The sequence below is a fragment of the Meriones unguiculatus genome, chromosome 9, assembly GCF_030254825.1.
Source record: "Meriones unguiculatus strain TT.TT164.6M chromosome 9, Bangor_MerUng_6.1, whole genome shotgun sequence".
Lineage (NCBI taxonomy): Eukaryota > Metazoa > Chordata > Mammalia > Rodentia > Muridae > Meriones > Meriones unguiculatus.
Window position 1 is genome coordinate 51,119,450 of NC_083357.1, and position 13,443 is coordinate 51,132,892.

The window sequence follows — 13,443 nt, forward strand, 5'->3', positions numbered from 1 at the left end:
AATCCAGGTTCAGGTCATCCATTGCCTATTCTGACCTTCAGGGTACTAGGTATGCACTTGGTACATACACTGACGCACATGAAATAAATTTAAATCTTGTGTCAGTTTGAGTGTGCTCCACACATGTGCTGGCGTCCTCAGACTGAAGAGTGAGCACAAGCCACCCAGTGTGGGTGCCAGAGCCCGAACTCTGGTGCTCTGAAAGACTGTCTCTTCAGCCCTCACTGCGTATTTATTTTTTATTTCTCTCTCAGAAATTGATTACAGGAGCTGGGGAGATGGCTCAGAGGTTAAGAGCACTGGCTGCTCTTCCAGAGGTCCTGAGTTCAATTCCCAGCAACCAATGAGATCTGCTGCCCTCTTCTGACATACAGGTGTACGTGCAGGCAGAACATTTCTAAAAATAATAAAAATAAATCTTAAAAAAAAAATTTAAAAAGTTGATTTCAGAATTCAGGGTGAAGTTTGAGACAGGGTGTCTCTGTAGCTTTGGCTGTCCCTGAACTGCTCTTGAGTCCTGGGATTGGAGCACACTCAGCTCCTCTAGGATCTTAAAAAAAAAATCATCCCAGACTTGGTGAGGCTGCGCAGTTGTGTAAGCTTCCCAGGCGATTTACACAGAGGTGGCTCTACCTGCTTACGGTTGTGCCTCGACAAGTTCTTTGCTTTCTGCATACCTGGGAGTGGAACCTGTCACTGGGACTCGCCCCCAGACCACTTCAATGATGTGTACATGCGTATGTGCTTGTGGACGCAGGTGGGTGCCAGATCTCCTGGGAGCTGGGGTCGTTGTGAGCAGCCCGTGTGGCCGCTGAACCCAGGTCCCCTTCAGCTGCCTACTTAAGAAAAAACAGACCAAACCCTCCTCATTTTTATTATTGAGAATTTCATGTGTATACAGTGTTTTCCTCTCCTATTTTCCCCAGACCCTTTCCAACATGTTCTCCTCAGAACTTCAAAAATTTTTTAAATAATCCCCTGCTGCCCACAAGTACAAAGACATAGGGCCATTCACTGGATAATTCTTTGGTTTGTAGTTTTCTGTGTGGACAGGGTAGGTATGTATATACAATTCTGTTGCCTTAGTGACAGGCTTCTTCCAAGGGCTAGGGTTTTAAGACATGCTATTATGTTCAATCCAGCTCCTGTTTTTTTGAGCTGTAAAATGGTATTTTCTTTTCTCTTTTTTTTTTTTTTTTTTTTTTTTTGAGACAGGGTTTCTCTTTGTAGCGGTGGCTGGCCTGGAACTCAGAGATCCACCTGCCTCTGTCTCCCAGAGTGCTGGGATCACAGGTGTGGGCCACACCGCCCGGCTTGGTACTTTCATAATATGCCTAAAGCAGTGCCTATCATCAGATAGTGCTCCAGAAATGTTAGTTGTCTAGCTGGCCTTAGTAGCATGCTTGTCAGAAGGTAGAGACAAGGGGATCAGGAGTTCAAGGCTATCTTTAGCTGTACAGTGAGTTTGAAGCCAGCCCAGGCTACATGAGGCCTTGTCTCAAGTAAAGAAAAAAGTGCTGTTCTTGGTTCCAGTCAGGTGGGAGGAAACAAACACTGGATTCGGCACTGGAGCGCTGTCTTTTGAGGAAGCCTTTGCATGTCCGTGTGGGACAAGAATCCTAACCAACACTAAGTTATGGCTGCTTTTTTTTTTTTTGAGATTTGGTCTTACTATGCAGCCCTGATTGGCCTGGCACTTGCTATGGAGGTCAGGCAGGTCTCAGAATCCCAGAGGTCAGGCTGCTTCTGGGACTAAAGGCATGTATCACCATACCAGGCTATATTTCTTCTTCCAGAACTTCCTACTATGTGAGCCAGACCAATATTAGAAGGAAGCCTAGGAAGACAAAGGGGAAGTGAAAACATGGATGCATTAAAAAAAAATGTGCATTTCTTATCAGACAGAGTGGGAGGAGGTCTGTAGCCTGGCCTCTCAGCACTCACACATTTTAATGTCAAGTTGTTCATGTTTTCTATGAGTCTGGGAGTGCTCTATCCAGAAAGGGGTGCTGTGCTCTTGTTGGCCTAGAGCCTCAGGTCACATTCTTTGCAGGCGTCCTTCCAGGGCCTCAAGCTCAGCCAACACCTCTGTGGGCAGATCCTGATTGACTTGCTCTGTCAGGTAGCTCCTAATATCACAAACTTCCTTTTCCCAGAAGTCCTTGGGGATGGAGAACAGCTGACTGGTGTCTATTGCTCTAAGGCCACTGAGATCCAGGGCTCCTTCCTTCGGTACTAGCCCAATGGGAGTCTCCTGGGCGCAGTCTTCTCCTTCTAATCGTCGGCAGATCCAGTCTAGCACACGGACATTCTCCCCAAAGCCTGGCCACAGGAAGCGGCCTGCTTCATCACGCAGGAACCAGTTGACATGGAAGATGCGAGGCAACCGGGCTCCTTTGTGTTCCTCCATGCTCAGCCAGTGTTTCAGGTAGTGCCCAAAGTTATAGCCAAAAAAAGGCCGCATGGCAAAGGGATCATGCATAATGATCTTCCCTAGGATGGAAAGGAGCGGGGGGTAAGAGAGCATCTTCCTTTCTAGGGAAGGGAAGGGGTGCCTTGTGTCTGGCTGGCAGAGGTTGGGAAAGTGGAAAAGGGAGATGAGGTGGGACCAGTGTGGGATCAGGGACAGGGAACAAAGGAGGGTGTAAACTCACCTTTGTGTTCAGCAGCTGCAGTGGACTCAGAGCTCATGGCGCTACCTATAAAGACCCCATGACGCCAGCTGAAGGCCTCGAACACCAGAGGTACTCCTAGAACACCAATGAGCAGGTTTATAGGCAACCTTTTTCTTTCACTTTCTGACCCTGCCCCTCACAAATTTTGCATTCACCATGGGAGAAGGGGCTAGACAGTGGGTAGAGGTCCAGAGTTAAGGGGTCCTGTGAGTTTTAAGTACAGGAGGGTGGGGAGCTTGACTGCAGAGCTGGACATTTTACTACAAAGGCACAGAACCCACATGCTGCTTGTTTACCTTTGGGTCTGCGGCCTCCAAAGATGATGGCATCAATAGGGACACCCTCTGGTGCTTCCCAGGCTGGGTCCATGATGGGGCACTGGCGAGCCGGGGCACAGAAGCGAGAGTTTGGATGTGCACAGAGTTCCTTGTCACCTGGCAGAGGAAATGCAAAATACCATTACTTCCAAGGTCTTGTCCACTCTCAACAGACACACACTTATGCCCACATAATGACCTGGTTTTTAGCTTTTCTTTTCGTGATGCTGAGGCTTAACACCAGGGTCTTACACATGCTAGGCAAGTACTCTACCACCAAGCTCTGTCTCCAGCCCTTTTGCATGGTTTCATCAGCTACTTATAACCTTGTGTGGCAAGGAAGAAGGGATCTAGGACATCTTCCCATAAAGATGAGGCTGGAGAACAGTGGAAGAGGAACTGGGCTTTGACAGGGTGCTCTGGGTACTTGGCATAGACCAAGACTTAAGAAAACACAGGTAGATATTGGCATGTGCTTATAATAACTTTCTCCCCAGAAACTTTTACAGGATTACTATTTCCCAAATCTAAAGCAAAAGCCAAGAATGTCAGGTTAATATTTCAAGCAATGGCCTTTCCATTAACAAACCAGGGAAGACAAACTTTTGAGCCATCAAAATGCAAATGGGAGTTGCTTTCATTACACATTTATTTATTATATTGGAGGTTAGAGGTAGCCATAGCATGCATGTGGACAACTTTTCAGTTTCCTTCCTCCACACCCATCCTGGGGAATCATCAGACTTGGTGTTAAGCACCTTAACATACTAAGGCATCTTGCCAGCCCAGTGATTGACTTTTAAAAAACAAAATTTTATTTGCTTGTATTTTATAGACAATTGGTGTTTTGCGTGTATGTCTGCGTGAGGGTGTTGGATCCCCTGGAACAGGAGTTAGAAAGCTGCTATATATGTTCTGGGAATTGAACCTGGGTCCTCTGAAAGAACAGTCAGTTCTCTTAACTGCTGAGCCATCTCTCCAGGCCCCCAGTGGTTGACTTTAAAGCTAACAGAACTTTGGTGACTTCTCTGGGTCTGTTTAGACCCTTACAGAGGGGCAGGTTAAGCCTTGAACTCAATCAGGAATATAACCTGAGGAGCCCAGAGTATTCAGCACCTTCAGTTCTGCTGGACAGCAGCTGGGCACCGAGTCAGTAGCACATCAGTGAGCACCACCGGGGAGACGCTGAACATCTCAGTGCCTTGTCTATTGGAAGATGACAGACTGAAAGTAGGATGTGGGAACCATGGGCCAACACCTATCATGGTCCCCTCCCAGCCTAGGCTGGGAGTTCATGGCTCTGGGAACTGTGATTCTCTAGTTATATCAGTAAATTTAGAGTTGATGAAAGGGTTGGGAAACTAGCCTGTAGAGAAGATAATCATTTATTTATTTTTGGATTTCTCAGTTGGGTGGGGAGACTGACAGGGACTTAATGATGGTGTTAGAAAAAAAAAAAAATAAAGGCTGATCAAACAAGGAGGCTGACTGCTAGGCCGGTCTGGAAAACTCAAATTGAGCCTTCAGTGACCACAAGCCCTTCTGCAGAAAGCAATGGAAAACCGATTGTTGAGAATGCAAGGCTGGGGGGAGAATGCAAGGCTGGGGGAGGGGTGGGTCTCTAAGGTACCCTGGTAATGACAGGGTCAGGAAATCATCGTCCGGGAAAAGTCTAAAGCCTGACTTCATGCAGTGTCACAGCATAGGGAGGGATGGAGGGCAGAGTAACTTTAGACACTGGTTATTATGCAGGGGAACGCAGGAACCAAGTGGGAAAGGAGTCTTAGAGGAGGAGTCTTAGAGGAGGAGACAGGCTTCTGTATTTCCTAATGGGTCAGTTCCTCCTCTAACAGTTTTCCAAACAGTTCTCCTCTAACAACCCATCCAGCTTATATTTGCTATTGACAAGTGTTATGTATCTGATAGTATGCTAAACTCCTATGTATTATTTAATCTTCACAATCCTAACAGATGAGTACTATGATAAACTCCGTTCAATTGATTGGAAAAACTAGAAAACTTAAGGGAAGTTAAGTCATTACTCAGAATCCCGAACAGTGATTAATGGATCAGGGACAGGAAGTGAGATCTTGCCTGGTATTGGAAGCTACAAAAAGCTAGGGCTGTAGATGGTTTCTTTCTTTCTTTCTGTTTAAAATTTATTTATATACAGCATTCTGCCTCCATGTGTGCCTGCACACCAGAAGAGGGTACCAGATCTCACTATAGATGGTTATGAGCCACCATGTAGTTGCTGGGAATTGAACTCAGGAACTTTGGAAGAACAGCTCTTAACCTCTGAGCCAGCTCTCCAGCCATGCAGAGGGTTATCTATCTGGCTGCTCTTGCAGAGGACACAGGTTCCCAATCCCTACATGGTGGCTCATAACTGTCAGTAATTCCAGTTCCCGGGGATTTGGTGCCCTGTTCATTGTATGCACATGATGCAGAGATACTTATAGCCAAACCCACATCCACATTAAAAAAAAAAAAAAAAAAAAAAAAGGTGCTGAGCCCTGAGGCCTTTGTCCCAGTTTCCTCAGCTCACATACCAGGTTTCCAGGGCTTTCCCAGCCAGGATGTTACGGTGACACCAGGTGGAAGAGGCTGGTCAATGCCTTCCCAATACACACCACCATCACTGGTCTCAGCCACATTGGTAAAAAGAGTGTTACTCTGGATTGTGGCCATGGCATTGGGATTGGTGGTGGTGGAGGTGCCAGGAGCCACCCCGAAGAAGCCATTTTCAGGGTTGATGGCCCGGAGTTGACCTACCAAAAGTGAAAGATCAATTAGGACAAGCTGAGATGTGAGGTTGAAGGAGGTCCTTCTCTATCCCTTTTTCTAGATCTGGCAGAGATCAGTGGTTGCTAGGATAACGGAGGTATAGGACCATGTTGGCCCTTTAGGAGAAGGGCACCTCACCTTCACTGTCAAACCTCATCCAGGCAATGTCATCCCCCACACACTCTGCTTTCCAGCCTGGCAATGCAGGCTGCATCATAGCCATATTGGTCTTGCCACAGGCACTGGGGAAAGCAGCTGCCACATAGCGCTTTTTCCCTGCAGGGTTGGTAATGCCTAAAATCTGTGTTGAAGACAAAGGGAACAGAAGGAAGTCACCAAAAGTCATAATGTAGTCTGCATAGATAAGAACAGCTAGCAGGTAACAGGGCAGGAAACAGGAAATGGACACTAATGTTTATTCATTAAGCAGATGTCCTGCTCGGCCACAAGGACTAGGGTAGCACTGTTCAGCAGCCTGGGGCTAAAACCTCAGGCTTTCAGCCTCACCACCCTGGTACCTGGCAGGAAGGAGGCAAGGCTGAGGCAGACTGCCAAGGCTTCCCCAACCACCCCCTCCTCCACAGCTGCTCAGTTCCTCAACAGGCCCTCACCAGCATGTGCTCTGCCAGCCAGCCCTCATCCCTGGCCAGGCGAGAGGCGATGCGCAGGGCAAAGCACTTCTTGCCCAGCAAGGAGTTACCACCATAGCCGCTGCCGAAGGAGACGATCTCCCGCCGGTCTGGCACGTGGCCAATCAGGGTTTTTTCCGGATTGCATGGCCACCGGCCCACAGGATCCCCTGGAGACAATGGGGTCATAATGCTGCTGGCAGTGGCATCAGAAGCCAGGGACTAGAGAGATCAAGGATTGACCCAAGAGACACCTGGAGGCAATGGCAGTGTCCAGGGGTAGCTAAGCCCCCTTCAGTGCCCATCAGCTCTTTTTGGTTTTGCTTTTTTGAAGACAGGGTTTCTATGTATAACAGAGGCCCCTGGCCGTCCAGGACTTGCCTTGTAGAGCAGGCTGGCCTCGAACTCACTGAGATCCAGCTGCCTCTGCCTCCTGAGTGCTGGGATCACAGTGCTGGCATCACCCTAGCCGGCTACCCTTCAGCTTTTGTGCCTTTGTCAGACATGGCAACTGACTTCTGAATCTTCTGTAAACTGTTCTCCAAACAGTATTGCTCCAGTTCAGAATGCTTCCCTGAGCCTTGAGAAGTAATGCTCACATCCACAGTTCCTCTGAGAATGGTAAGATTTGGGGCTCCCCCTGAGTGAAAGAAGGTCTCAGTGTCCTTCCTACTCTAGATAGGGTAGGTACTCACCATGCCCGGTCAGGGGCTGGCCCACGGAATGCAGACATTTGATGAATTTACCATCTCCCAGGGCCTGGAGTACAGGTGTCCCCAGGCGGGTCATAATACGCATGCTTGCCACCACATAAGCTGAGTCAGTGAGCTGTATTCCAATGCGGGCCAGTGGAGAGCCCACGGGACCCATGCTGAATGGAAGCACATACATGATGCGGCCTGTGGAGGAAAATGTCACTTGGAGGAAGGATTCCAAACCCAGGCATATCTCTAGTGCCCCTGCCTCTGTGTCCCTGACTTGTTACCCTGCATGCATCCTGGGAATCTCTCATCCACAGCTCTCTGGAACTCATCTGGGGACATCCAGTTGCCCAGCTGCCCACGGACCCCACCAGCCAGGAGGGGCACTGCATCCCGCTGCAAAGGAGTTACAATCACCGTCTTGCTTTCGACCCGTGCCACGTCCTTGGGGTCTGTGCGGGTCAGCCAGCTGGGGGAGAGGGAAATGGTGGCTAGTAGATTTCATTAATTTCCAGACTTACTCTTTAATGTTCTTTTCAAGACAGGGTCTCACACATGTAGCTCTAGCTGTCCTGGAACTTACTATGTAGACCAGGCTGGCCTCAAACTCACAGATATCCACCTGTCTCTGCCTCCTGAGTACTGGGATTAAAGGTGTGTACCAATAAGCCTGGCCAGACTCTTTTTTTTTTTTTTTTTTTTTTTGGTTTTTTAAGATTTATTTCTTATGTATACAATGTTCTGTCTGCATGTACACCTGCATGCTAGAAGACAGCATCTGATCTCATTATAGATGATTGTGAGCCACCATGTGGTTCCTGGGAATTGAATTCAGGACCTCTGGAAGAGCAGCCAGTGCTCTTAACCCCTGAGCCATCTCTCCAGGCCCCCAGACTCACTTTTTAGGTCCAACTTTGACTCCAGATCTGCTTGCCTTATTTTTTCTTATCCAATTGCATTTTAGTCCCTCAGGCTTTGTCTCTTTTAAAGGTGGTTTCCCAGGCTGGAGAGATGGCTCAGAGGTTAAAAACACTCACTGTTCTTCCAAAGGTCCTGAGTTCAATTCCCAGCAACCACATGGTAGCTCATAACCATCTATAGTAAGATCTGGTGTGCAGGCAGAATGTGGTATAAATAATAAATAAATCTTAAAAAAAAAAAGGTGGTTTCCCCAAGGCCCAGCCTTGCAGCATCTACCCTTGGCAAATGTTTCATAAAGTAGGAGGGGGGCAGTAGGTCCCCCCACCAAAGCAAGAGCTTCAATTTTTAAATTCATTATCCACCTTTTCATTTAATGTGGAAATATTCACGTCCTAGTCCATTTTCCCTAAAGTTTCCATTCTGGCTCATCTCACTAGAAATATCTAGTGGAATTTCTAGTCTAGCAGTATCTTTGTCTTGGTGAACCCAAAAGAGACCTCAGTCTAAGCAGCAGCCTTCATCTTGGGGGTTCTAGTTTCAAGGCTTACCAGTTCTTATACTTGGGGAGCTTCCGGATAAGACCCTGCTTTTCCAGCAGGGCCAGGATCGCAGTGTTCTCAGCCTCAGTCCCATCACAAATGTGGATGCCCTCTGGTTGGCACAGATGGGCACTGCGCTCCACAAAGTCTCGAACTGCAGCTGGCAGCTGGCCCATATCTCCACTGAGCACACGAAGGGTTTGGATGCTCCGGCATGGTGACCAGCACCAGGGCTTCAGCCCATGCCAGCTAAGCCTGTAAGTGTGAAAACAGAGAGGCAACCATCTGGTGGCTATCATGGGAGACAAGTACTGGGAGGGACAGGAAGCTTGTGTCCCTGGAGGCTGCTAAAGCATCGCTGGCTGCAGGTACCCTGAAGACCAGGTTATGGCTAGTATGTGGGATGAGGTCAGACTCCCTGCATTTTGTGGCCTTTATTAGGTCTATGTCTCCTGGTCAGGGAAGTGGTCAAGGCTCTGGCCCAAGAGTCATGCCCAGATGAAATCTTCATAAGCTATTTTTTAAAAAATATTAATTATAGTTTATTCACTTTGTATCCCCCCCCCCGTAGATCGCTCCTCATAAGCTATTTTTAAAAACCTCATCCACCTTCCTTTTAGTCACAGTTTTTATGTTAAAGAGGCACTTGTTCTTATCTTTTTCTCTTGGTATAAATGCCTCAAAGGGCACAGCTTGAGATGGTAGAGGCCTCTTCCAGGACCAGGTTTTTAGATTGGGATTCTTGCATGAAGACAACTGATGTTGGGGGGTTTTAGGTAGTGTATCTGTTTACCTGGGTCAACAATGATTGACCAGGTAAGTTTTTTTTTTTTTTTTTTTTAACTAGGCGAAAGGCTGATCAAGAAGAATAATGTCACCGGCTAGAGGTCCATGCCTAGATTCTCAGAAGGGTCTCTGTACTGTTCATCCTGTTATGCTCCAGGAAGATGGTGGGGTCTGCTGTGATTGGTGTGGACCCATAGCAAAGGCCAAGAGAGCTAGTTTCCCATCTCATGTGCAAGGAGAAACCCATAGTAGAGCATGATGGTTTGAGCCTGTGCATTCCCTGGCCTTTCTTAAAAGCCACATGCCTTAGGTGTTGGCGGTAGATCAGAACATGAGAAGACAGTAAGCTCAGACCCCAGGCTGTATGCCTGGGAAGGGAGAAGACAAGAGCTCATGGATGTGGGAGTTTGGACTCCGCTGGGGCACAGCAAACTAGGGTTCCTTGTGTCTTTTTCTGCCCAGGAGAGTTTCCCTGAGAAGTTAATTTTAAAGCCATAGTCTTGAAAGTTTATTTCCCATGGAATTTGGCGTCAGTTGTCTCATCTGAAGCCCTGAGTCCCCAGCCCCACCCCCATCCTCCTGAATGCCTCTAGGAGGGACCTTCTCACTATCCTTCACCAGACCACTCTTGCATACTAACCAAGTAAAATATGAGTGGGAGAGATAAGGAGTCAGTTTAGACTCAGTATCAAAGACCATGAAGAGGGGACCATACAGAGAGGAGACCCGGTTCCTTTTTTTGGGGTGGGGCAGCCAGCCAGGACAAGCTTGGGGTCCAGGACCCTAGCAGGAAAAAGCTAGCCAAGATGAAAAGAAGGCAGTTTGCCCCCCTTCTCAACCTCTTGCTTCCTTCCCTCCCTTCCTCCCTCCCCAGTCCCCAGGTCCCTGAGGCTCCGCTGGGCTTCATGCCAGGTTCCATTCTCCGGGAGGCAGCTAATGATGTTTACCTTCTACCTTCTTTAGGGAGCTTTGAGCTCGGGGCCTCCAGGGCCTCAAGCCCTTTAGCCTCATGGCCTTAAGGCTCCTCACAGCACTGAGGGGTGGACTGGGAGCCCCAAGTCTGAAAGAATCACATCTGGTTAAGTAAAGCATTTGCAGAGACAGGGCTTGGGAAGGCAAAGGAGAAGGGAGAGGAGGTTGAGAGTGGCAGAAAGAACATCGCACAAGCGGGCAGGGAGGGGTAGCGGAGCACAGAGGCTGGGAAACCTCAAGGGGCTGGGAACGGGGGTTGGGAGGATGCACCACAGTGAGACCCAGACTGATAAACAGCCGCCCTGCCAGTCTCTTCCTAGGATGGGAAGGAAGCAGAGGCAGCTCCGATGGTGGGGCTCAGTGTGGGCCCCGGGCTATGGGTCACTCACCGCAGACCGGGGAGGTACATAGCAGCCATGGCACCTGGACTGGCGCTGCGGGAGGGCCACAGGAACCAGTGCAGTCGGGGAGACAAGAAGGCGGGGAAGGAAGAAGCGTGGCAAAGCCAGAGGGAGCTGAGGTTGGGCGGGAGGCGCTTAAAAAGGAGGCGGGCAGGCTCCGGGGCGGAACCTAGCTAGTTCTCTCGCTCTGGTCTGTAGGCCGGCTGGGTGGCCGGGGCTCCAGGCCCCAGCTCTGTGAAGCCTCCGCCCCACAGTCACCACACCCTCAAGCCATTGGAGGCTTGAGTTCACCTTCGGCTCCGCCTACTCCAAGGCCCCGCCCCACGGCCCGCCCCGCTGCAAGGCTACTGATGTAATTTTGAAGTTTGTTGCTCTTGAAAGCAAGCAAACTAGAGACGTCAAACAAGCTAACAATGAGGGGTGAGACCAGGGACCGGGAGCCCAGGATAACCACATGCCTGAAACCTGGCTTTACCTTTCCAGAGCGCTTCTAGCCATAGGCTTTTATTTCCCAGGATCCCATTGCTAAGTTCTCTGTAGTCCCCAAATAAAAACAAAACCGAACAACTGTTGTCCTTGCCCAGCTTCTTATCAAGGGAATTTCCACCAGCACCATGAGATTGGTGGGGTCTTTCAGGCTCAGGGACATTTCCTTGGTCCTCTAAGTCCCCCCCACCCCCCAGCCAATTCCAAGGAACATATCTGCTCTCATCTGCCACTATCATGAAGTCCTTGAGTAACTGCTCAACTTGTTCCAACTTGAGAACCTTGGGTATCTACGATCCAAATGCTATAGCACTTCAAAGTCAACACATCCATGTTGAACATGCTCAGAACCCTCCTTCTGGTAACAGCACTGTGTCTTTTCTTTGTAGAACCATCAGGCCATTTGGGTCTCCCTTGCTTCTCTTAGGCCAATTTGCATGGCCCACACTTTAGCCACAACAATCAGGATGTTCAGAGATGGGTCATGAGATCCCTGTCAGACGTGTGCTCATTTCTCGCTGGATTGCTGAGTTGGTAGGATATAAGCTGGGCTCTGGTGGATGTCAACTTGGTAAAGCAAAGCATCAACTTGCCTGAGACCAAAGCAGATCAATAGGTTTGCCCTAACCCTCCACAGTGGACTTTACTGAGCTATCTATAGGCTTAAGCTTCTTCTGAGGGTCTGAGGTGGAAACTGGAAAGGAAGATGCTCAGTGTTCTGGGAACCGAGTTAGAAGCTCAGGGCTTCTCTCTTCCTCTCCTGTTCTTGCTGGGACAGGTGATTTAGGGTTTCTTAGTCCTTGGCGGCCATATGGAGGACCGTGTGGACCCAAATGGTCCATTACTCTGTTGCTGCAGCCCATTCAGTTATACCTGGACATGAGCTTGACAAAGTGGTTGTTGAGAGTAATGCTAGTCCCACTATCTAAGGCAGAATGGATGTTGCCATTGAAGTCTCAGGAGGCAGCTGGGTACAGTGGTGCACGCCTGTAATCCCAGCACTCAGGAGGCAGAGGCAGTGAGTTTGTGAGTTTGAGGTCAGCCTGGTCTACAAATCGAGTCCAGGATAGCCAAAGTTACACAAAGAAACCCTGTCTCAGAGAAAAGTCTCAAGAGGCAAACTGGTTCCCTTATAAGCCCAGGATGCCCTTTAGGGGGCCCTCCAGTGCCTGCTTCACTGCCTTTTTATCTGTCTATCTATCTATCTATCTATCTATCTATCTATCTATCTATCTGCTTAAATATTTTTGACACAAGGTCTCTTTATGTAACCCTGGACTGTGCCATGGAACTTGCCATGGGTATAATCAATCATACTGGAACATATAGTTGAGGTCAATGAAAAGGTCACTGATGCCAACAATATCTCCTTTGCTAGAGTTGAAGACAGCCTTGGTGACTCCACACCCAGTACAACCAAATCCACTCTTTCTAACGTTTGCTGTCTCGTCTTAGGTATTAGACCGCACTTCATGGAGAAGCTGTGGCTGTCTCTGGAACTAGGTGGAGCAGAAAGCCTCTATTTTTGTTATAAGAATGGATCTTACATGTGTTCTTTTTAAGTCAATTTTAAGTGGATTCTGCCCACTTCCATACAAATAACCTTGGTTTTTAGACTCCTGAGGTTTTGAGGAGTGTGGTGGCGTGAGGAGAGCTGCCTCTGATGGCGGTCTGGAGCTGGTCTGCAGTGCGTCCCATTCAGACTCCAGTTTTCACTGAATTTCATGTAACTGCCCCATCCCCTCTCCCCGCCCTACAGTCCCTGCATCAGAACTGTCCAACCACCTTGCCACCACAGCTTGCTCCCTGACTCCCCTGTAGGCCTGGAGGTGTTCACCCTGGCACCAGCACGGTGGATTTTCTCAGTGTCATCATCTTGATCAACCTTGCTCCATCTCCTGCACGACCCCCTCTCAGCCAGTGGCACCATCAGCTAACAGGTTTCTCCAGGGAGCACCTGAATCAAGCTAAAGTACTTTTTTTCCCTAATCACCCACAGCTAGTTAGACACCAGGACCTTGAGAATGCTTCTACCCAATTAGCTCTGAAATCTGTGTCTATGCCACACTGTAGCACAGGGCTTATCTCTCACCTGGCTTTATGCTCTCACCTTCAAGGCCGTTTTTGGACTGTACCTTTCAACACCCTCTGTCTTTGAGTATTGCATCACTTTGCATAGAGAAAGGATTGATATTTATGGCGTGGATATCAGGTGTTAGCAGCTCTGGG

At 48.7% G+C, this 13,443-nt stretch overlaps 2 protein-coding genes across 4 annotated transcripts in view; one reads left to right on the forward strand and one right to left on the reverse strand.

Annotated features, from left to right (window-relative positions):
• The window catches only part of Nrl (neural retina leucine zipper), a 34,861-nt gene that overhangs the window by 6,705 nt on the left and 14,713 nt on the right, over positions 1-13,443 (forward strand). The gene's annotated exons all lie outside the window — the stretch shown is intronic.
• On the reverse strand, positions 1,172-10,990 carry Pck2 (phosphoenolpyruvate carboxykinase 2, mitochondrial). Of its 3 annotated transcripts, XM_021650336.2 has the most exons (10): positions 10,717-10,990; positions 8,579-8,824; positions 7,394-7,578; positions 7,104-7,307; positions 6,391-6,578; positions 5,918-6,080; positions 5,545-5,763; positions 2,972-3,109; positions 2,655-2,750; positions 1,172-2,493 (listed from the first exon to the last, which is right to left on the reverse strand). In XM_021650336.2, the coding sequence occupies exons 1-10, from the start codon at positions 10,743-10,745 to the stop codon at positions 2,039-2,041; spliced, it is 1,923 nt and encodes a 640-aa protein (XP_021506011.1). In that variant the 5' UTR covers positions 10,746-10,990; the 3' UTR covers positions 1,172-2,038. The 3 variants fall into 3 exon arrangements, with proteins under 3 accessions (XP_021506011.1, XP_060247151.1, XP_060247152.1); XM_060391168.1 differs by lacking the exons at positions 5,918-6,080; positions 6,391-6,578; XM_060391169.1 differs by lacking the exons at positions 7,394-7,578; positions 10,717-10,990 and having other exon boundaries at positions 8,579-8,812.

Excerpts from the sequence above, each read along its gene's own strand:
- Pck2 (XM_021650336.2), bottom strand. The coding sequence starts at position 10,745 with ATGGCTGCTATGTACCTCCCCGGTCTGCG. Across the intron at positions 8,825-10,716 it reads ATGTACCTCCCCGGTCTGCG|GCTTAGCTGGCATGGGCTGA; the intron begins GTGAGTGACCCA and ends TCACACTTACAG. Across the intron at positions 3,110-5,544 it reads GGGAAAGCCCTGGAAACCTG|GTGACAAGGAACTCTGTGCA; the intron begins GTATGTGAGCTG and ends TTCCTCTGCCAG.